The sequence below is a fragment of the Scheffersomyces coipomensis genome, assembly GCF_036884675.1.
Source record: "Scheffersomyces coipomensis strain NRRL Y-17651 chromosome Unknown DFJ63scaffold_4, whole genome shotgun sequence".
Lineage (NCBI taxonomy): Eukaryota > Fungi > Ascomycota > Pichiomycetes > Serinales > Debaryomycetaceae > Scheffersomyces > Scheffersomyces coipomensis.
The window spans coordinates 769713-793412 of NW_027042895.1; the positions used below are offsets into that span (position 1 = coordinate 769713).

A 23700-nucleotide genomic window follows, 5' to 3' on the forward strand; every position below is an offset into this window, starting at 1 on the left:
AATCTAAATGCAAAATTTTGAGAGAACCGAGAAATCTATAAATTAGGAAGCCATAAAGACACAGTTGTATCAGCGGTAGCTACGTTAAGAAGTTTGGGGTTGAATGCTAGGATTTTAGGAAGACCTCGTGGACTTGGGATCTTTGTTAAAGGACGTAATATCTTTGGATTGTCATATGGCAGAATATGATGTGATTTTCCATCTGTTGATTTCAAATCTGTGAGATTAAATACTTGAACTGTTGATTGTGGTGTACCAGCTAAAACGAACTTACCACATGGTGAAAATGTAGCTGATCCACTAGAAGGATATTCGAATGAAAACCAATCACCATTAAATGATTCTTCTGATTTTGGATCCAATTGAAGTGTAGTTATTAATTGTCCCAGAAATGAATCTAAAATATAATGGACAGGAGAATCTGTAACTATGAGGACCAATTTACCATTATTTGAGAATTCAATCTTGGTCCACTTTTGTTTAGGTAATATTTCCACATTGGCTTGTAAAAATGGTGCTTTATCGAGAGTCTTAACATCATAAAATGAAACCGTACCAGTTTTGGAAGAGCTATTTGGATCAGGGTATCTTCCTACCACAAATATCATTCCCCATGGATCAAATGCTATAATGGAAGATTGTCCAACTACTATATTCCCTACAGGTGAACTTGATCTCAAATCCCAATATTTAACAGTATGATCCAAACTAGAACTGAGAAATGTATCACTGATAGGATGAACCTCTATAGAAGTAACTTGTTCCTTATGACCCTTAAAGTATCGTATATACTGATTATCTGCCAATGATAAGTAACGGATGGCATGGTTAGCTTCATCTTCCAAAGATGGAGTTGATGCATATAAACAATTCAATTCATGATGGGTAAATCGAGCCAAATGAGCTCCATACTTCTGGGACTTAATATCTTTATGATGAGTTCCCTTATGAGTGTCATATAATTGTATAGACTTATCTATTCCAGCCGATATCAAGTATTGACCAGTTTCATCAAAATCAAGTGAAGTTATAGACGCACCTTGATGATAATCGAATTTCTTAGCAGGTCTGAAAGACGATATAACTTTTTCTGTCAATTGTATCGTACTAGATGAAGACCTTTGACCTTGATTTGAACTCGACATCAACTTAAAACATAAACTTTTCCATAAAATACTTCAAATTAAATAATATAATCATAATTCATAATTGTTTATAGACTTAAAGTTTATGAAAGATTTTTGATTGCCTGCATATAAAATCATTGTGACCTGTATATAGTCTTCCGATCACAAAATCCTGTCATTCCATTTTGCCCCAAACAAATATAGGGGACAAATCAAAAAAAGTGAATGAATTGACTCTCAACCGATTTCTATATATCAATAATTAGCATTTATAAATCATTCCTAAATTTAAATTAATCAATTGAATCAGTATTGAATAGTTCGCTGTATAATGACAGAACCTGCCACTCCATTTAAGGTTAAATCAATCTTTGAATATAAGTCAGAGTTTGAAGATGATTTGACTTTCCCCATTGGAAAGATTATCACAGTAATTGAAGTGGAAGATGATGAATGGTTTTCGGGTGAATTGGATGGTAAAACAGGTATGTTTCCAAAGAATTTCGTCGAGATACTTCCCGTCGAGCCAGCAGTTCCTGTTCCAACATCTCGTCCAACTCCAAAGAAAACTGTATCTTCGGCTGTGGTGGCTCCTATTGTCACTCAGACTGCGAAACAAGTTGAACCTGACCATAATAAACCAATATCACCTACTAGTCCATCAGTTGAAGCTAGAAGATCATCAATTGGTAGTGGTGTTAAAGTCCCACTTCCATATCAAAGCAATCAAAGAGTTGCTGATCCTTATAGTATAAAGAAACAATTTGTTGCTGCTGGTCATTCATCTTATGTTCCTCAAATTAAGCCAAGAGATGATTCTAATATAATTTCACACGCGTTACATGATGTTACCACCGATGATAAAGATATTGTTAAATCCACCCCAGTATCTGAGAAACAAATTGAACATGAAGAAGAACCTAAAGTCAGTTTAAAGGATCGTATTGCTTTATTGCAAAAGCAACAACAAGAAGAAGCTGAACGTGAGATTGCTTCTTTGAAGAAGAAAGAAGAAAAGAAGAAAAGACAAGATGAGGCTAAAGAAACTACCAGACATAGAAATGAAGTTCAAGAAGCTGAACTTGCTTCTCAGAAGAGTGGTGATAATGAAAGTTTAAGTAGAAGAAGATCAATTGATAGTGTTGAGAGTATGAGACGTCAAAATTCAATTCGTGATGAATTCATCCAAGAACATGGTGAAGACATAGATGAAGTAGAAGAAGACGTTCATCCAGAAGCAGAATTGAAAGAGGAAGAAGAGGAGGAGGAGGAGGAGGAAGTCGAAGAAGAAGATGGCGATGATGGAGAAGCAGAGGATGAAGAATCTGAAGATGAAGAACTGAAGAGAAGAAAATTAGTCGAACGTATGGCTAAGATTTCTGGTGGTAGAAATATGTTTGGTATGATGGGTATGGCTTCACCATTTGGAGCTGCCCCTCCTCCAGCTGCTACTGAGAAAGCAACCAAACCTAAAAAGAAGACTACTAAAGCTGTTGAATCTGTGCAACCTTCTGAACCAACAGAAGCACCAAAATCAATTCCAATCATTCCTAAAGTTGAAGAATCACAACATCCTAAACTTCGCGAGTCTTCATCAATGGTTGAAGAAGATAGTGATTCTGATGATCGTTATGTTGAAGTTGAGAATCCAACTGTTAATTTAGATTCACCATTGAATAATCCTAGTGGACCAATATCCAAACAAATCATTGAAGCTTCGGACAGTGGTATTGATGATATTAAGAAACCAACTGATCAAATTAAAATCACAAGACATGCCACTGAACCAGAAGCTACTGGATATGAAGCTGATGAAGATTTATCTGATTTAAAGACCAATACGATTGATAGTGATATTGAGATTCCTCCTCCTCCACCACCAACTAAGAATACATCTACTCCTCTTAAAAAAGAAGTTGATGAAGATGAAAAAGAAATTGAACATCGTCCACCCCCACCACCTATTCCCTCATTACCATCATCAGTTCCACCAGTTCCGCCAGTTCCACAAGTACCAGCTGCACCACCCCCAGTTCTGTCACGACCACCGCCCCCAGCTCCTCCAACTTCGCATTTACCACCTCCTCCTGTGCCACCAATTCCACCAGTTCCAAGTAGAGGTATTGATGAACGTGAACAAGATATTGAAGAAGAGGATGAAAGTGAGGAAGAAGAAGAAGAAGATACTCCGGTATTATCACATCAAGAGATTTCTCATGGCGATGATGATGATGAGTTTGCATTCACTCCAGCAGCACCAACCAGAGCAAGTACGGCTCCAACTCATTTTGCTCCACCACCTATTCCACCTATTCCAACTTCTATCCCACCTGTACCATCTACGTTTGTACCTCCAATTCCATCTAATTATCCACCTGCTCCAGAAGTAGTTAGACGAGCATCTACTGAAGTTTTCCATCAAGCTCCATTAACTAGTAATTCTACAGGTGCATCAATTGGATCAAGACAATCTCTTGATTCAGGTTCACGTAGTAGATCCTCCAAAACAACTAAATCCGATCAATCCCAAGCTGAACTTGTATTTGATGAATTACACGAGGAAGTCAATATCAATACGGTTTCAAATCAACAATGGTGGTTGAATGATGAATTACCGGATAAATTAACTTCTAAGATTGGTAATGATTTAATCTTTGAGATTGATAAGAATAGTATTGGCAAAAGAGGAAGTCGACAAATTGAAATTAAAGATTATTATATTTTATTTTACGACTTATCTCAGATTGTGATTGAATTACAATATGAAACAAGAGATCCAAGATCAACCGTTAAATTAGTTAATTTCTTCATAAAACCTATCCCGATTGTCAGAAAAGATTTATTAGATAGGTATCATCGTAATTTCAGTTCATTAATCGTTAATGCTGCTTCACAATATTTAGGTCAAAAACTTAGTGATAATATTGTTAAGATAATTCTTGATTCTCCACAAACTTCAAACAACACACTCTTACATACGATTGGAAACAAATCCTTCGGTGTAACGATTTATAAATCATTAAAGAGTAATTCGAATGCTACCGTGGAAAGAATCGATGATATTAAAGCGGGTGATATCTTGTGGATTAAGAATGGGAAATTCCAAAGTCATAAGGGATTAGTTGGTTCTAAATCAATTTCTACTGGTGATGAACATACTTCAATTATTTATGAATATGATAATTCAAATAAGAAGGAGAAATTAAGAGTTATTGAAACTGATGCTGCTGGTAATGTCAAACGAGAAACTTATAAATTAAGTGAATTTAAAAGTGGAAGAATTAGAATTTTTAGACCAGTTGGTAAAGATTATATAGGATGGAATTGATTAGATTCGGATCCTCAAAAAGTTTTTAAAAAGCTGCAAAAAAAAATTAATTGTAAATTACAAAGATTATTAATGAATTTGTATAAAATATTTTGTTTTAAAGATTATAATTATGAATAAATAAATAAATAACTATACTATATACCAAATCCCCTTGAATGAAATGCAATACACGATATAAATCCTAGACCAAAGTAAGCGAAACATATTTTAAGAATGTTCTTCTTCTTTATTTTATTTTATTTTTTTGATTTCTTTTAACATTTAACGTCAACCAAACTTTTTTCGTAAAGATAACCTAAATAAAAATCGGTATATGGTTAATATGAACAATGAATTATAGACAAAACTAAATATAAGGAGGAGGAATAAGGAGGATATAAAACTTTAAAAGACTGACCCACACTATTTTTATTTTTTTTTTAAATTCTCTAAATTTTTACTTTGATATCTTGATATAAATGGTTAGAAAATGAAACTAATAGAAAATATGATAAATAAATGGTATAACTAAAATAATTGTTAATAAAAAGTTGTAATACGTACTAATTTAATAATGGATATGGATATTGAAGATTTGGACAAATTGATCCTTGAAAAACTCGATTTAATAGGATTAAATTTTATTCCCTAGAAGGATGTTAATAATATATAGATAGATATAGATGTATGATTTTGAAACTATTTTTTTTTATTTTTTTATGTTATTTGAATAATTGATTTTCATTTCTTTTATTTAAAACTTGAACAAAAGGATAATTAACTGAATAATACCAAATGGGAGAAGAAAACAATATGACAAAAACTAAAAAAAAAAAACCGTTAGTTAATAAAAAAAAAACCTTGAAAAAACACGGAACAAAATAAGACCAATGAGTCTAGGATGGATATATAGATCTGTTAATACAAAAATAATAAAAGATAAGAAAAACACAACAGCTTTGTTTGGGATAAAATTACAACGTTTGAGCGGATTCAATGAAATAAGAAACTATCTTATGATGAAAATAAGCATACAAATGGAAAAAAATAATACAGCGACAAATATGATAAACTGATTGACTTTAAACGGTGTCATATAGCAAATGATTTAATAAATACGATTATACTACTTTGTTGACGAATATGATCTGATATAATGATCTGATATGGTGGATATAATATAGCTAATATAGCGCTTTTTAATATACAAAAAAAAAGATATAATACAGCGAACAAATTTGACGAAGAAGACTTTAGCGTTTGGTTGGTTATTGAGCATCAACATATGATTTCTTTAATTACTGGAACTTACTTTATAGCTGAAATTAAATGGATATGAAAACTGGTGATTTTTAAAAAAAACTAAATTTGACATTTTATATATATATTTTATAAGGGACACAAATGAGTGATGGGTAGTATGATTGGGATAATATATGTATATAGAATTGAAATATGGAATACTTTGGGATATAGCATCATAACAATAATAAAAAAAAGGTTACTAAAAGTAGGTTAGATAAAATAATAATAAAAAATACTCTTACCAAAATTAGAAATAGAAAGTGATATTTAAATCGATTCTGATTCAAATTATTTACTAAAACAGCTTGGAATAGTTATTCGTTGTTGAATATAACAAGTTGGGATAGATATGATGATTTTTTTTTGGATTTTTTTGGGGAATTTATTATACTTTTTTCAAATCAGAGACAAACTTAAAATAGTTTCCATGGTTGATTTCTCTTACTGAGGTCTAGAATAGAATCATGTATGCATTTCAGGGGAGTGATGGAATAGTATAGAACACTATGATATAGTTTGTACTGTTATTGAATCAAGTGGTTTGAACATACTTAGCCTAAAGAACTGGTTGGTTAAAGTTATCTCGTGAGATTTGGGGAAAGAAGGAAAATTGATGATACTTTTATATTTAACTATGGGTACTGTATATAACTCAATTGAATGACCCCATCCCATCACCATTTAACCATCAATCGTTAAAAGTGAACTGATTAGTGGTACCTTCCAGTGATGATGGATGATCTTTGTGATTGAATAGTTTAGTAGATAGAGATAGTATACTTACATAACATGATTTCTATGATACCCTTTGATTATGCGTATAATGTATGGCTCAACCAGCAGCCTTGTCTTAACTGTGTCTAAATATAGCTGATGTTCTATCCTGCATACAATTAAAGGTAATCGAAGCAATCACAAAAATGTCTTTAAAAATAAATGAACGACATCATCCTGCATATAATTCAAAAAGGGGGAAATATCACAATTGCGACATATCCTTTAAATACGACATATTGAACTCCTATAATTAAAAGGATAATGATCTACACATAGTTAACTAGTAGCATTAACTATACGAAATATACGATTATAGTTAAAATTAATTATTAATTAGTAACATACCTCTTGGGATTGACATCTAACATCATACGACTTCTTCTAAGATAATTACCTTTATAGGATAATTACACTATAATTAGAGTTTGTATTACTATCTCCTTGTCCCTTCTCCCCTTTGTCTCTTTTTTGTGTGTCACTTTTTTTTACAGTGTGTGGTGGTTGTTCCTAACTAGTGCTGTCGTTTCGTTTCTAATTTCTGAAATTGAGATTGAAATTTCATTGTTTGTCCAATTCTATACAACTTTACTTCTATTTGCACCAATTCAATTCTACTGTTTGAATCAATTAGATCAATCTCATTCATCAATTGATCCATTAAGCTTAATCAATTGAAGTCAATTGATTAGTTACAAAGTGAAACAGACAGTTGAAATCAGTTCAGTTCAATATCATGTCTCAACCCATTCAAGCCTTGGATCCTGACTATGTCTTATCCATCTCTTACCCTCTTTTAAATGAAGAAAGAGGAATCCCAGAACATGATGCTAAAGTTCATCTTAAAAACTTAATCACTACCTTGTATAACTATGGATTCTCAGTTCAAATTAGAAATGGTACAACTAAACCTCCCACCCTTTTAATCTTTATAAAATTATCATCTTATAAATATATTGAAGCTTTTGAAAAGGATTTGATTCAAAATTATGAATTTGGAGTTACTAATAAAGAAAATTCAAAATCAGAAAAATTAAGAATCATTTATCATTATTTAATAACTCCTGTTAAATTTGGTGGGGTAGGTATCACTCCAAATAAGGGGAATTGGTCATTTGTTCATTCCATCATTCCAGTTTCAGAATCTTTCCATGATACAACTTTGAAACAAGATGTTGAAACTCATATCACTAATACATCAAAGAATTTATTATCCACCAACTTAATTAAAGAAAAATTTGGAGTTCAAATCTCGCTTTATTTTGAATTTGTCAAATTCTATATATTTGCCTTAAGTATCTTATCAGTATTAGGATTCACTTCATATTTGAAATCAGGAGGGAAAATTTATTCATTAACTTATGCATTCATAAATTTGATCTGGGGGATCCTTTTTATCACATTCTGGAATAGAAAACAACAATATTTAGTTAATTTCTGGGGAGTTCAAAATTCTCATTTGATTGAAGAATTTAATTCAAAATTATCTCAAGTTAATGAAAAATTCGAACAAAGTTCTTCTTTCAAACATAAAGATAATGATGATGCTTATAGATACTTAAAACAATTAACTTTCATCCCCATTGCCGTCTTATTCACTGTTCTTTTAGTATCATTTCAATTATTCTGTTTTGTCATTGAAATCTTCTTAACTGATGTCTATGATGGACCTGGTAAATCCTTATTAACTTTAATTCCAACCATCTTATTATCAGTATTCGTTCCAGTCTTAACCATCGTTTATAACTTGGTGGGTGATTTCTTAATCAATTGGGAAGATCATGATAATATTTATAGTCAAAATCAATCTATCTTAATCAAGACTTTTGTATTAAACTTTTTAACGAGTTATATGCCATTATTAATCACTTCATTTGTCTATTTACCATTTGCTCATTTGATTAAACCTCATTTACTCGATATTAAAGCATCAATTGGAAATACTATTGGAGAAAATAGATTCTACTATAAATATTTAACTCAATTGAAGAAACAAGAAGATTTCAAAATTAATCAAGATAGATTAAATGCTCAATTCTATTATTTCATCGTGACAAATTCCATCATTCAATTGATTTTGAAATATGGTTTACCATTAATCTTACAATTTGTATTCAAATTAATCAAGGATTTCTTAAATAAACCAAAGGCAGGTGAAGAATCATCCAAAGAAAAGAAACTCGTCATTGAAGATAATGAAACCGAAGGTCCTTGGTTAGACAATGTTAGAAAGTCAATTGAATTACCTGAATATAACGTGAATGATGATTTCAGAAGTATCATCATCCAATATGGGTATCTTATTATGTTTGGACCAGTTTGGACTTTAGCTCCTATTGTGGCTCTTATTTTCAATGTTATTACTTTCAATTTAGATTTAATTAAATTATCTACTGGAAAATATTTCCGTCCTCCAATTCCAACTAGAGTCGATTCAATTCATCCTTGGAATTATGCTTTATTCCTCTTAACTTGGTTCGGATCCATTGTTTCACCTATAGTTACGGTATTTTATCGTCATGGTGTTGCTCCGCCAAAGACGTTAGGTCAATTGGCTTTCGATAAGGCTAGTGTCAATGTATCTTCCACCGTGGAATTATTATTCGTGTTGTTAGCTTCTGAACATTTATTCTTATTCTCTTATAATGTTTTTGAAAAATTATCAAACTTGTATAAGTCAAAAGTTGAATGGGAAAATGATTTTGTCGAAAATGACATTAAATTAAGACATGATTATTATTCAGGAAAAGTGAAACCTCATTTCAGTGCTGATGAAACTGATCCTTGGGCTGGATATACTGCTAAATCCAATATCGAATCAATTAATGCCTTCCCAGTGAAACCAATCGCCTATGTCGCTCCTCCTATCGTGGCTGCTCCAGTACCGACAGCCCCAGTCCCCACTGAAACTATCATTCCAAAAGTTGATGGTAAGAATGGTGTCCTGACTTCTGCTGAACCATCGATCACAAAGGCTACCAGTCGTATCTCTAAACCCTTCCAAACAAAAGATGTTGGTGCAACTTTTGAAGCTACTAAAGGTAAAGTCACCGATACTATGGCTGCTAGTACTGCTGCTGTTACTAAAGGTCTTGGATCTCTTAAGCTGGCTTCTGCTAATATAATTGGTAATAAATCAGATTTAGAAAAAGTCAAGGATGCTGATGATAGAATCATTACTTCTAAGAATAATCAAGATCAATTACAATATGCTACAATTGATAACAACAAACATATCAAACCTCAAGATGTGGCTGATGCAGCTAAGGCTATTGAAACGTCAGCTAAAAATCCAACTGTTGATACTGCTACAGCTGCTAAGGATGCTACTACTAAAGTCATTTCCGGTGTGAAAGATGCCGTCACTCCAGCTGTCGCTTCTAAGGTTGAAGATGATGCTAATGATGATGCCGATGTTTCTAAAGCAGATACTACTTTCCAAACTATCGACAGTGATTATAGTGATTCCATTAAGAACATTAAAAAGGCTGCTAAAGATACTGCTGATTCCTTATCATCTGATAAATCAAAGAAGAAATCTTCATTAAAGAAATTATTCAAGAGTAGTAGTAGTAGCAGTACTAAGAAATAGAGTGTTTTGTTTTAAATTAAATTTTATTTTTTATAAACTCTTTTTTATTTTACACACGTCTATCTATTTGTTTTATTCAATTATTTATTTATGTATTCCCAATCTTAAAAATCTATTAACAAAAAGAACTTCTTATATACTATCAAACCCAAAAAAGAATCACATAAACATAAAATATATATGTATAACTTTTAATTAACAACTTGTAGAAGTAAACTGTTAAGTTCTTGGAGGTCTGACACCAAAGATAGATGTACCAACTCTAACATTGGTACTACCTTGTTTAATAGCTTGAGCATAATCACTACTCATACCCATACTGAGACCTAAATTAATGTTATATTTTTCATCTAAGGTATTTTTTAAAGTAACTAATTTTTTAAAATCTTGATTTTCTTCACCTTCAGCAGTGGATTCTTGAAATGATCCAATTGTCATTAATCCTAATAATTTGACATTCTTACATTCATCAGATAAAATGAACTCAATAGTCTCATTTATATCCTTTAAATCCAGGAGGGAATAACCTGATTTCTGTTCTTCTTCAGAAGTATTGATTTGAAGGTAGACATTTATCACACTTCCTTCTACTTCACCACGTACTCTATCCAATTGTTTCACTTTTTTTAATGCATCAATGGTCTCCACGGCATATAAACTTCTCACACCTTTAGCTAAATCTTTTGCTTTCCCACTTTGTAAACCACCAATGAAATGCCAGTTTATATCTTGAGGTAATTCTTGAGATTTAGTTATCAATTCTTGGACATAATTCTCCCCGAAATGACGCACACCAGCCTTATACAATGCCATGATATCACTCGATGGTTTTAATTTAGATACAGCTACTAATGTTATAGATGATTTAATATTATGTTCCTTTGATAAATTTTCAACTTGTTGTAAAACACCTTGATAATTCAAGGCTAATTCTTGTTCACGCTCAGGAGCAGCTTGTGGATATACAATGGACATGGTTCTTATTCTAGATATATTCAAACGATTGTAAATGGGTCTATAGATGTTAATTCTCCTTAACATCTAAATCTGTGGTCCCTTTACATCAATCTTCCCACTTGAAGATAGCACCAACCTCAATTAAGTCATAAATTTTGTCATGGCAGCGCTCACATGATTTCTCATCACATGTTGTCTCACATGATCAAATTTTGTGAAGAAGACTCACTCATTTTCATCCATCGACACATTTCAATAATTTTTTTTTTCAGCATACAAAATATAAAGTGTTCAGAAATCACTGTAATATATAATTAGAATTAGTTCAAAGATTGCAAAAAAGATAATATACAATATGACTGATTCCATATATAAGGGAGAAGACTTTGAAGATAAGGTTAGAAAACAAGTTGAGTTTTACTTTTCTGATTCTAATTTACAAACTGATAAGTTTTTATGGAAAATTTATGAAGCTAATGATGGTTGGGTTGAATTAAAGACTATTTTAACTTTCAGTAGAATGAGACAATATCGTCCAGAAGAGAAAGTCATTGCTGCTTTAAAGGACTCTAGTGAATTGGTCGTTTCTACTAATGAAGATATGGTTAGAAGAAAAGAACCAGTTAAAGATTTTAATGAAGTTAAAAATATCAGAAAGAGAAATACTGTTCATATCGAAGGATTTCCAAAGGATGTTAGTCAAGAAGATTTAGAATCTTGGTTCCATACTAAGATTGTTCCAAATTTACCAGAAGATCAAATCATTGTATCATTACGTAGAATTAGAAGTAAAGCTAAACGAGAATTCTTTGGTGTGGTTGATGTTGAATTTAAAAGTCAAAAGGATGTTGAGTTCATTTTAAATAATATAGAAATCAGTTATCCACAAGGTATTGTTAAAGAAGGTGAAGAAGGTTATGATAGTAAGACCGTCTTAAAGAAAATGTCTTTACTTACTTTCCAAGAAATGAGAGAAACTGGTAAAAGATTTGGTGTTAATGATGTTACTAAAAGAAGAAATAGTTTCAATGATAATCATCGTGGTGGTAATAAGAAATTTAAAAAGGGTAATTTTAAAAGATCTTCTAATGAAAAATCTGATGAAATCAAAGAAACTACTGAAGAACCATCAGATTCAAAATCAAATGAAGAAGAAAAGGAAGCTAAAGTAGAATCAAAAGAAGTTGAAAAAACTGAAGCTCAAGCTCCAGTTGAAGCTCCAGCTGCTCCAGTTGAAACTCCTGCTGTTACCACTGGTGAAACCTAATCACGTGCAATAATATTCCTCCTCCCCGTAATCTAAACCATAATTGTATTAAATCCAGTAATTCCATCTAGAATTAATTTACTTGTATTTATAGTTAAACCCCAAAAATAAAAACATAATCCGTATATTTATTTATATGCCGTACCTTATGTCCTGTACATAACACCAACGCGATCTCAGTTGTCAAAATTTCACTGTTTATGTAAATATGATCAAAACGCGTTACCCATCATCATCATCATCCCAAGTTTTATAACTGTTTAACATTGATATCATAAAGACTAACCGTATAAGATGGAAGGTGGCAAGAATCATAGAGCTGCTTTGAGTGCTGCTTTTGGCCCTTCTGAAAATTTAACTGAAGAAGTTTATGATAAACTTGAAAGCTTAATCAAAATATTTAATAGTTCTCCTGATGATTTGTATATCAGTTGGGAATCATATAATGTGACTGAAGTTCAACAAGATTTGGATTTAACTGTTCCGAATATAGACAAGTTTCAAGAATATCTTCAATCAACTTTAGAAAGTTCAAAACCAACCCCATCACTTAAACGTACTAAAGATTTCCAGAATTCAAGTGCCTTGAAAAGAAAACCAATCATTAAATCAAATATAGCAATTAATACATCCAGTCCTCCAGTTCCAACTACTCCTTTGAAAAGAAATGGTTTAGATGATGCTACTCCAAGATTTAAAACTCCAAGGGCTAACTTTATGGAATCATCACCTGCTCATTATGAAACTGCTAATAATTCATTTCAAAGTACTGGTAGCGGAACTACCCCAATTGCAGATAAATTAGCTAAACAACAAGATTCTAATACCATTGTTGAAACTTTGAACCCACAAGTTAAAGAATCTCCTGGATTTATTCAATTGGAAGAAGATTCTGCAAGTTCCTTGAAACCTTATACTTTAGGTTTAAATTTTGATGCTGCCAAATTCAAATTCAGAACCATGGCTATGAAATTACTTGAAAGTGCTGATATATTAGATGATCAAATAGACACCTTTGCACAGTTGTATATGGATGCCAATAAAAACGCCAACTTAGAGGATTCGATTCAATTTGGTAATCCATGTTTAAGTACTCAATTTGATATACTCTGCAGTGGTAGAATTGTCCCTGATTCTCCTGTATATGATAAACAACAAGGTAATAATTATTCATTGAATGCCACCTCACTTTATTTAGAAACATCTCGTATGTCTGGTATTGGTCAAAGAGTTCCCTTGGAGTTATCCAACTTACCTGGTTATTCATTGTTCCCTGGTCAAATCGTTATATTGAAAGGATCTAATCCAACTGGGAAGACATTTATTGTAAAGGAGATTTTGTCAATGCCTGAATTGGGAGCAGCTGTATCTGGTAAGGTTGAATTAGAATCATATGAAGAATTGGTGGGTAAAACAGGCTTGAAATTTTTAATTGCTTCAGGTCCATTTTCAAATAATTTCAATTTAAATTATTCAAAATTGGAAAATCTCGTTAATTTAATCAATACTGATATCAAACCTCATGTCGTTATATTAAATGGTCCATTCATCGATATTAATAATATTGCCGTTAGTCAAGGTGATATTGAAATACCACTTGATAAACAAGCACAACCACCACGTAATTTAGATGAAGTATTTAAAAGATTAGTCACTCCAATTTTAAGAAAGATAGATGGTAGAATTCAAGTTATCTTAGTACCGTCATTAACAGATACTTGTATCAAACATTGTTCATATCCACAAGATGCATTTGATAGAAAGAAATTTGGATTGCCTAAGAATGTAAGGGTGATTCCTAATCCTGCAAGTTTTTCCATAAATGAAGTCTTAATAGGAAACTCTAACCTTGATATATTCAAAGACATGAAGGAAGTTTACAAAGATGATGGTAAATTATCTAAGAATAGATTTGAAAGAGTAGCCAACCACATCTTACAACAAAGAAGATATTACATGTCTCTTCCGGGATCAATTAAAAAATTGATCCCAACTTCAAAAGAAGCTAATCAAAAATTAAATCAATTACAAGATGGCATTATGTCAGAAGAATTATTAGATGCTGATATCGGAGGATCAACTTTAGAAGTTCCTTATTTGGGATTAACAGAATTAGGTGATTCCATACCTGATATTCTTATCAATACCTCAGAAATGAAATCGTTCGTTAAAGTAGTTAAAGGAGTGGTGGTGGTGAACCCAGGTCAATACATAAGAAACCATAAAGATCCTAATAGGGAAGAAGGTACTTATGTTGTGGTTAACATTAATAGTCCGTCGTTGGAATCGAAATCAGAAAATAATATAGAACCAGTCGACGGTAGTCCCGATTTATTCTATCATAACGTTTATAAGCGTTCTAGAGTCGATATATATAAAAGTTAGATTGAAAATATAATGAATTACCTTCATCTTTTTGTGAATGCCTTTAACGTAATTTTCAAATTGAAACTTATCTCATGTACCGTGCAGGGTTAGAATTTTCCATCGGTGTATAATGATAGTCTCGTGGTAATTTACAAACAATTAAAACTTTTTAAACTTATAATAATAATAATAATAATAATTTATCTATAAAAAACAATCCTTTAATTATAACCTTTTAACTCTAAACATAATTACATTTAATACCTTTACCAAACCAACTATAACAATTAAAACCAAAACCAAATCCTAATAAATCGATATCAAAACCAACACTAACACCAAAACCAATAACAGCATAAAACTTATTAATTAATTTCCAATCTGGGCATGCGGACTTCAAATTCTCTTGCTGCCTTCTTCCTTTCAAAGCGAGATATTTCATTAGTCTTATTGATGATCTTGTATTTTTTAAACTTAGACGCTGCAACTAATTCTTTTAATCTCTCAGTTCTGGATCTACCTTTAAAGGCAGCACGAATGGCAAAATAAATGTAACCTTCTCCTAATAGATTGATTCCTTGTTTGGACAACTTATTAAGATCTTGAAAAGGGTTTCTTAAATACTTTTGCGTGCTATTCATGATATCGTCACCAATTTTACCTCTAAAGAGATTGACATGTTCATGAAGTTGTGTGTTTGGATCTTTTTCTTCAATTGAACTCATTATTGATGATAATATTATAAATTTCCTATATTTATTCACTTAAATGAAAACAATAATCAAATGAAGTATAGCGGTTAAATAAAAAATTTAAAAACTGACTGTCATATATTCATTTTGCAATAATGTAAATACTATATGTGCAGGAAGAGATTCAGTTTTTGCGATCAAAGTTGATCACATGATATTCATCACGATTCTAAGAATTGAAAGCCGCAAATAAAATGTTTTATTCACATATAAATCCGATAGTTATATGCACACTAGGCATATTATAAAACTGTTGCAGCAACTATAGTATATATTTAAGTTGGGTAAGAATACCACTTTATTAATCAATTTCCTAAAAGCTGTAAATTTACAGACTACTTTAAGCAGAAAATAGCTTGAGCTGATTATCAAATTGAAAACTATATCTAGAATTAAAAATAATATACATGTGATTACACATTCGATATCCATATCATTCGAAGGAATTCTAAAGGTTAGGAGGAGATAGGGGATGAAACAGCAAAGAATATCATCATACAATGATGGATATATCTTGAAGTTCTTTCTTCGTCTATTCCCAAAATTTCCGTATGATATCATGTTAAAAATATTACAGCTTTTACCCATTCCACATATACTTATCCTTCAATCAATAAGTAATGATGATTATACTAAGCTGCTTAAAATTCAACAAATTACAAACCAACGGTTTTTAGTTGATTATCCAATATTTGAGAAAAGATCGACATCGGCTGATTTCATAACTACTAGAAAAATATTTGAAATTAAACAAACTTTTAGAATTATGGCTGAGTTAACTAGAAGTCAGAAGGAGAATATAATACCGGTTAAAATTCAATTTTCTACAAAGTATTGCTTTAGAAAAGTGTTTCCTGTTAAATTGCTAAATGAGTTGTTGGGAGATTCAAATAATTTTGACTTGGCTCTTAAGCTACCTAAATTGGCTTACAAAGAATATATAAAGTTGCAAAGATATAAGAAGTCTTTAAATGTTAGTTCGTTAACCATTGATGAGGTGGAAAATAGGAGAGGACATTTTCGAAATATTGATTTAGACTTTTCAAATTATCTGAATTTGAATTCGTTTGGTTTAACGACATTAGCCCATATTCGTAGTCTAAATTTGAATTCAGTATTATATAAACTAACTGAACTAGAAATAGTCGACTGTTTTGATGTTGATTACATAACAAAATTTGTCAATTTGAAAATTCTTTCCCTTCAATTTAATGATACATTTTATGTCAAAAGGCTACCAAGGAATGTCATTACATTGTGTTTAAAGAATTTTAGTACAGTTTGCAACCTCATAATAGAGTCAAGTGAAGATTGGCCGCAAAATTTAAATTCTTTATGTATGTACATATATCTGAGCAACGGACTTGAAGGAGTTACCAACAACAAATTGTCCCCAAACTTAGAAAAATTACAAATTAATTGTTACAAGTCTTGGAAAAGTCTACCAGAATTACCTGAATCGTTGATTGAATTAAAATTTGATACTCTGTCTAAAGAAGAATTAGATATCAATGAACTCTTTCAACTTAGACTTCCAATTATTTCAATAAAAGGTTTCAAACTTGTAAATGATCTAAATACCAGTATAGAGGCTATAGATGGGCTTGAAAAATTCCTGATATCAGCCAACGATTGTGATTTTCCATTAGATTCCATTTATTTTGAAAATGCAAAATCTTCACTAAGAGATTTATCAGTTCATTTTTGGAAGCAGCTGTTCCCATCAACAAATCTAAATTTCTCTGAATTTACAAAGTTAACCAATATTAGTTTGACTGGATGTAAAATTATTAATTTGAGTGTTTTGGAATTACCGGTTTCTATAATTCGTTTATCTATCAACGACGATTATTTCGAATCAGTAGACAACACTTGCTCCTTATTCAGTAATCCACTGAGGTACAGAAACCTCCTTCATTTGATAATCTATGGTATTGAATATATTTCTCCTCGTGTACAATTTCCAATGAATCTAGAATCCCTCGAGATTTCACATTATAGGAATAGAAAGATTCTTTCTAAAATAATCAATCTTAAACGTTTAACTTTTTTTAGAACGGAAGAAAAGATTGATGATTTGAATATCTTTGACGATTTTATTATGCATCCAAATAGATCTCCATACTTCAAATCAAATCTTAAAAGATTGGAAATGCACATTGGTCAATTAGTAGACAAAACAGTGGTTGATGGATTTTATGACAAAATTGAAAAGGTTTTCGAAAAGAAAGCAGTTAATAGGACTTATCCATGTCGTATATTATTTCAAGAATTTGACGAAATGGAATTATATGTAGATTTAGTTTAGGAACAAACTTTTTACAACAAAACTAGAAATTTTGGTAGAAATATTCAATCAAACATCTCTTTGCACGGTTAAGTTGCGAATTGAGATGGTATTGTTATACTAAAGACTAAATTTCATTTGAGATAATCGATTTTAAGAGTCATTTCTAAAGACAGTAAGAGTAAAAAAAGTGCAGTAATAGAGGGGTTAGTTATCATAATATAAATTTAAGCAGATAATAATAAATATCGACTAACCAATCAAAGTTACTTTTTAATATTAAAATAAATGTGATTACTTCATCATCATATAGTGCTTCTAAATTCATTTACAATTCTGGAGATTTTAGTAGTTTAGACTGCCTATCGAATATGAAACAGAAATTAGGGTCAATAAGCAAAGATGCTTATATGCTAAATTTTGTCTTTTATTTCTTTCCAAAATTACCGTATGATATCATTTTGCACATATACCTGTTACTAACTATCCCACATATACTCATCCTTCAATCAATAAGTCATGATGAGTATATTAGACTGGTAAGAATTAAACAAATTACAAACAAAAGATATTCATTTGATTATCCAGAAATTACAGAACGAACTAGTCCAGCTGATTTAATATCACAAACCAAAGAAATAATTCAAATTAAAGAATCGTTTAAGATTATGATTAACTTAACTAGAAATTGGCCAAGTAATATTATCCCTGTTGAAATCGAATTACCTAGTAGGTTTGCTAGTAAACTATTAAATGAGTTGTTGGGTGACTCAACTAACTTTGACTTAGCTCTTAAATTCAGTGAATTGGATTACGAAGACTATATAAACTTACAAACAAGCAAGAAGTCCCAGTTGGTCAGCTCGATAATTGCATATGAAGTTTCAGGAGGAAGTCAAAATTCAACACATGGGCTTGACTTGGATTTTTTAAATTATTCGAATTTGAGGATATTCTCTTTAGAAGATTATGACAACATCGATACTCTAAATTTGGATTCAATATTCTATACATTAACTGAACTAACTGTAACTAATATATTTGAGGATGATTTTTTAACAAAATTTATCAATTTGAAAATACTTTGGATTAACTATGTACAGACATTCTATATCAAACACTTACCAAGAAATATCATTGCATTGACTCTACAAAATATTGACTATGAAGAATCCAGCTGCATAAGAATCAATTCAAGCGCAGAATGGCCACAAACACTAAAATCGATAACTTTTAACAAAATTCAGGAGTATTGGAATGAAGATGTTTGCCACTGCAAGTTACCTGAAAACTTAGAAATACTAAAGTATCTGTCTGCAGACGTTACCTGGCAAACTTTGCCTGAATTACCTGAGTCCTTGATTGAATTACACTTCGACACTCTATCCCAAAACGAATTAGATATCGACGATTTATTTCAATCTAAACTTCAATTTATTTCAATCCAAGGTCTAACACTTGTACATGATCCAAATATCAGTATTGAAGCCTTACATGGACTTAAAGTATTCCTGGTGTCAGTCGAAGTCTGTGATTTTCCTTTAGATTCCATTTATTTTGAAAATGCAAAATCTTCACTAAGAGAATTATCAATTTATTTTGAGAAGCAGTTATTTCCTTCAACAAATCTAAATTTTTCTGATTTTAACAAGTTAACCAGCATTAGTTTGAGTGGGTGCAAAATTGGTGATTTGAATATTTTGGAATTACCGGCATGTTTGATCAGTTTAGAAATTAGTAGAGATTATTTTAAGTTAGTGGACAATACTTGTTCGTTATTTGCTAACCCACCAAGGTATCACAACTTACTTCATTTGAAAATATATGGTATTAAGCATTTTTCTCCTCGAGTGCAATTTCCAACGAATCTAGAAACCTTGAGAATATCACATTATAGGACTAGAAGGATTCTTTCAAAAATTATGAATCTCAAATACTTAACTTATTTTGAAATAAATGAATCAGTAGGTCCCATGTATATTTTAGATGATTTTCGTGAAGTTGCAAGTAGAAATACAAATTTTATTTCAACTCTTAAAAGTTTGGAAATAAATTTTGGAAAACATTCAAGAAAAGTAGTTATGGATTCATTCTGTGATAAATTTGAAAATGTTTTTGGAAAGAAAATAGTCAGCAGAGAGTATAACTTTGGTACATTTGTCATGAAATTTGAAGAAGTTGAACGGATATATTTTATTTAGTGACTTAGTTCAATTAGTAATGAACAACTTTTGCAGCAAACATTTTGGTAGCGACAATATTTTTGGAGATCCAAACCTTTTATTATTTACCTTTTTTTTAAATATTGCACTTGAAAAAATACATTGACTATGATATTTGATGATCTATCATAATTATCAGAATCACCCATGGAATATGTTAAATAGACTAAGTTATATATGGCCCAGGAGGCAATTTATATCTATAAGTATCCTGAAGGTACGACATTTCCATATCACGTCCATTCAATTCCAAGAACATGCTCCAATTCATCTTCGAGATTATCAACTCCAGGCCATACAATCAGTACAAGCAGCCATTGATGAAGGGATAAACCGATCCGCAGTGATATTGGCCACGGGTGGTGGTAAAACTGTTGTATTCTCCCACTTGATCCCTCTATTGAAACCATCAACACCAATGAGGGGCAATAAAACATTGGTTTTAGCCCATAGGGAAGAACTCGTGAGCCAAGCAGCATCAACTATATCGCGTATTAATCCTGATTTAAAAGTGGATATTGATATGCGATTCCAAATACCTGATCACGAAGATGCTGATGTAATAGTTGGATCAGTTCCAACATTAGTTCGAATGCTGAGGTTAGAGAGATATGATCCTCAACAATTTAAAACTATTATCTTGGATGAATGTCATCATGCAGCTGCGAATTCTTGGATTAAGATTTTGAAATATTTTCAAGCTGATCACTCTGATCTGGAGATATATGTATTGGGATTCACAGCTACTATGGAAAGAAATGATGGAAAAAAACCTTGGAATGATGTTTGATAAGATAGTGTTTGAACGTAATTTATTGGAAATGGTTTCTAATAAGGAGTTAGTTGATGTTAAATTTTTAAGTATGGATCTTGATATTGATTTAAGTCTGGTCAAGACAAAGCAAGAAGATTATGATGTCAATAACTTATCTGAAGTGATGAATACTAGTGATAATAATTTAATGTTAGCATTGTCCTATCTTCAATTGTCCAAACAATATGATTTTAAAAGTACGTTAATTTTCTGCGTGGATATTAATCATTGTAAGACTTTATGTGGAGTATTACAACGGCAAGGAATCAATGCACAATATGTTACAGGAGATACAGCCAGAGTAGAACGTCAAGAAATCATTGCTGATTTTAAACTAGGACTTATTAAAGTTTTATGTAATGTTCAAGTTTTCACTGAAGGAACTGATATTCCCAATATAGATTCATTATTCTTAGCTCGTCCTACTAAATCGAGGTCATTATTGGTACAAATGATTGGAAGAGGCTTAAGACATCATAAAGAGAAATCATTATGTTATGTGATAGATATGGTAGGTACAAGAGGTACGGGTATTCAATCTGTACCGACTTTATTTTCATTACCTGCCAACTTCCCTATACATGAGAAGTCATATCAGGAGTTGGCTGAAGATAAAAAAGAATTTGATGAGCAAGAAGAGATCAATAAAGAGTTGGAAAGAAGAAAAATTGAATTGGAAACTCATGAAAAATTAATCAATATACAAAAGAGGAAAGATGAATTAATTTTAAAATTCAATTCATTTGAAGGATTCTTAGCCATTGAAAGTCATGACCTTGAAAAATATAAACAGAATGTGACAGTTAATCAAATATTCCGGGATAATTCGTTATCATGGATTAGATTGGAGTACGATGTATGGGGATTACCGGTAAATAATAATGATTTCATTTTAATTAAGAGACTTATGAAGGAAGATTCTGATGAGATAGAGTTTGAATTGACGTTAAATAAGTTTGCAACTAAGGGACAAATTGTACTGCTGAATTTCAAATGTCCTCGAGTGATTAAACTCAGTTTGATTGAGGTTAATCCTAATTTAGAGAATATTTTGAATAAATCAATGGCATTGTTTAATAGTCATGCCAATGTTAGATATAGACAAATGTTAAAATTTGGAAATCATCCATTGACTGAGAGACAATTAGAATATTTGAATGATAAATTAGGTAACCAAATCAAATATTATTATAGTGATACAGGTGAGATCAGAGATGAATTATTGAATAAATTACAAAAAATGAGTAGATCAAGAGCGGTAGGGTTAATGTTTGCTCTTCAGTATGGGACAAAATCATTATGGGTTAAATGGGAATTGCAAAGGTTATTGGGTCCTAATAGAAAGACAAATAAGATTGTTAAGAAATTGTTTGACCAGCATGAAAAAGAGAACATCCTGATCCAAGGTATTTCTAATGATAAAGTGATTGAAATGGCTGTATCAATGAGTTAAATGATACGAATTATAGCAAATCATGACAAACATGAGTTGAGGCGGCTGGATAAAGGAAACGAATGATAAATAAAGGGATTAAGCTATGCAAATCAGACTTGAGTTAGAGGTGTGTATATAGTTATAAAATAAAGGTACGAACTACACTAAATTGACATATGATATAATTGTAATTGAGACGAGAACGCTAACGACTGCAGTGGACTAGATAACACTATTGCAAGCCTGTAAACCTTTAACCATTAAATCTAAAGTTTAGGGGCAGACCCATTTACAGTAGGGAAAGTCTAATAGGGGACACACGAGGATAAATAAAATTTATAAAGCGCGGTTTATTTGTTTACCTAATTAAGGTTTCAATGTCAATAATGACACAAATAAAAAAAACAGTTTAACGAATCAAAATTGAACAAATCACGAATGGAAAACTGCAGCATCTAAAAAGAAACCCATATGATTTGACTATATCTGTAGGCAATATGGGCCATTACATTATGGGGAGAGTGTGCGGGAGTTCGGGTTATGTAGTTTCATTTATATCTTTGGCTGGTTTGTGAATTAACTTTAAATTCTCAGGGTTGTTTGGGTTGGGTTGGTTTTAAAACGCAAATGCAATAGTTTCTTTCTATGTTGTCTAATTTTATGTTTAGTATGTTGTACATTATTCGACGAGATTCCATTATAATGAATACCCAGATTTAACTCAATCTAAATCACCAATTGTAAAAGGATAACGCTAATCAGTGATAAAATATCACGCTTTAATGGGCTTGGCAGATGCCGACCTCCCGCAAAAAATGAAAAATGAAATTTTTTTTTACGACGATGTCCGTCTATTGTTAACTGATTGGCTTGGTTTTTATTTACATATGGTATTGTATTGTCTCGAGGATCGTAAACAATAATAATTACACTAACTCTTGAATTCATTATTATAAAAAATCTTATTAGACGTGCGGGAGTAGGTGTGGGTTATATACCATTGTTAAGAGGCTTTCTTTCTAAGTGGACTACCATCCCAGCATTAGCCGATGTTTGTTCTTTTTCTAATATACTTCCATTTCAACTAATAAGATTTCGTCTTTAATTCTTTTATTCCTAATCCAGATTTTGTGATATTTAAAAGAGCTTACAAATTGATCCAAAATTGATCCCAATTAAGCATAATTCAAAAATAGAGGCGTAAATCGACAAGAAAAAAGCCTTAACCTTTAAAATTAAAAAATCCAATTCTGTGCGGAGGTGTCACCAGTTCTGAGAAATGGCCTCGAAGTTTATATTTATTTTTCACAGCTAGAAAATTTTTCGTTAATTAGTGGTTATTAGGTTGCAGATTCTTTATATATGTTGAGCAGGATTTCCATTAATTAATGTAGACTTCTATATATATCTTTTTATTCCCTTTTCTTCTCTAATTGAATCTTCAATTTCTGTTCATTCATTCATTCATTCATTCATTCTTTAGTGTCACTC

The 23700-nt window shown here is 31.5% G+C and overlaps 10 protein-coding genes across 10 annotated transcripts; 7 read left to right on the plus strand and 3 right to left on the minus strand. All coding sequences in view use genetic code 12, as the record gives it.

The window, feature by feature from the left end:
* Positions 1-35: 35 nt before the first annotated feature.
* Positions 36-1145, minus strand: SWD2 (WD-repeat containing protein; the record flags this gene model as incomplete). Its single annotated transcript, XM_064905063.1, has 1 exon — positions 36-1145. One exon carries the CDS (start codon positions 1143-1145, stop codon positions 36-38), a length of 1110 nt encoding a protein of 369 aa, XP_064761689.1.
* Positions 1146-1302: 157 nt separating this feature from the next.
* BBC1 (Bbc1p) lies at positions 1303-4891 on the plus strand. The gene has a single exon (XM_064903586.1). The coding sequence runs from the start codon at positions 1459-1461 to the stop codon at positions 4453-4455; it is 2997 nt and encodes a 998-aa protein (XP_064761690.1). The 5' UTR covers positions 1303-1458; the 3' UTR covers positions 4456-4891.
* A 2361-nt stretch (positions 4892-7252) lies between these two features.
* On the plus strand, positions 7253-10108 carry IST2 (Ist2p; the record flags this gene model as incomplete). The annotated part of the gene is made up of 2 exons (XM_064905096.1): positions 7253-9584; positions 9657-10108. The coding sequence occupies 2 exons, from the start codon at positions 7253-7255 to the stop codon at positions 10106-10108; spliced, it is 2784 nt and encodes a 927-aa protein (XP_064761691.1).
* A 219-nt stretch (positions 10109-10327) lies between these two features.
* DFJ63DRAFT_322889 (uncharacterized protein) lies at positions 10328-11083 on the minus strand (the record flags this gene model as incomplete). The annotated part of the gene is made up of 1 exon (XM_064907470.1): positions 10328-11083. One exon carries the CDS (start codon positions 11081-11083, stop codon positions 10328-10330), a length of 756 nt encoding a protein of 251 aa, XP_064761692.1.
* A 269-nt stretch (positions 11084-11352) lies between these two features.
* LHP1 (Lhp1p) lies at positions 11353-12479 on the plus strand. The gene has a single exon (XM_064903582.1). The coding sequence runs from the start codon at positions 11421-11423 to the stop codon at positions 12330-12332; it is 912 nt and encodes a 303-aa protein (XP_064761693.1). The 5' UTR covers positions 11353-11420; the 3' UTR covers positions 12333-12479.
* DFJ63DRAFT_153160 (DNA-directed DNA polymerase alpha subunit) lies at positions 12480-14891 on the plus strand. Its single transcript, XM_064903587.1, has one exon. The coding sequence runs from the start codon at positions 12627-12629 to the stop codon at positions 14715-14717; it is 2091 nt and encodes a 696-aa protein (XP_064761694.1). The 5' UTR covers positions 12480-12626; the 3' UTR covers positions 14718-14891.
* Positions 14892-14940: 49 nt separating this feature from the next.
* On the minus strand, positions 14941-15424 carry DFJ63DRAFT_335676 (uncharacterized protein; the record flags this gene model as incomplete). The annotated part of the gene is made up of 2 exons (XM_064908241.1): positions 14941-15093; positions 15188-15424. The coding sequence occupies 2 exons, from the start codon at positions 15422-15424 to the stop codon at positions 14941-14943; spliced, it is 390 nt and encodes a 129-aa protein (XP_064761695.1).
* Positions 15425-15673: 249 nt separating this feature from the next.
* Positions 15674-17934, plus strand: DFJ63DRAFT_153131 (uncharacterized protein). Its single transcript, XM_064903581.1, has one exon. It carries the CDS (start codon positions 15924-15926, stop codon positions 17757-17759), a length of 1836 nt encoding a protein of 611 aa, XP_064761696.1. The 5' UTR covers positions 15674-15923; the 3' UTR covers positions 17760-17934.
* On the plus strand, positions 17935-20312 carry DFJ63DRAFT_153163 (uncharacterized protein). Its single transcript, XM_064903588.1, has one exon. The coding sequence runs from the start codon at positions 18110-18112 to the stop codon at positions 19937-19939; it is 1830 nt and encodes a 609-aa protein (XP_064761697.1). The 5' UTR covers positions 17935-18109; the 3' UTR covers positions 19940-20312.
* On the plus strand, positions 20313-22377 carry DFJ63DRAFT_153164 (double-stranded DNA-dependent ATPase). Its single transcript, XM_064903589.1, has one exon. It carries the CDS (start codon positions 20686-20688, stop codon positions 22225-22227), a length of 1542 nt encoding a protein of 513 aa, XP_064761698.1. The 5' UTR covers positions 20313-20685; the 3' UTR covers positions 22228-22377.
* The last annotated feature ends 1323 nt before the right edge of the window (positions 22378-23700 follow it).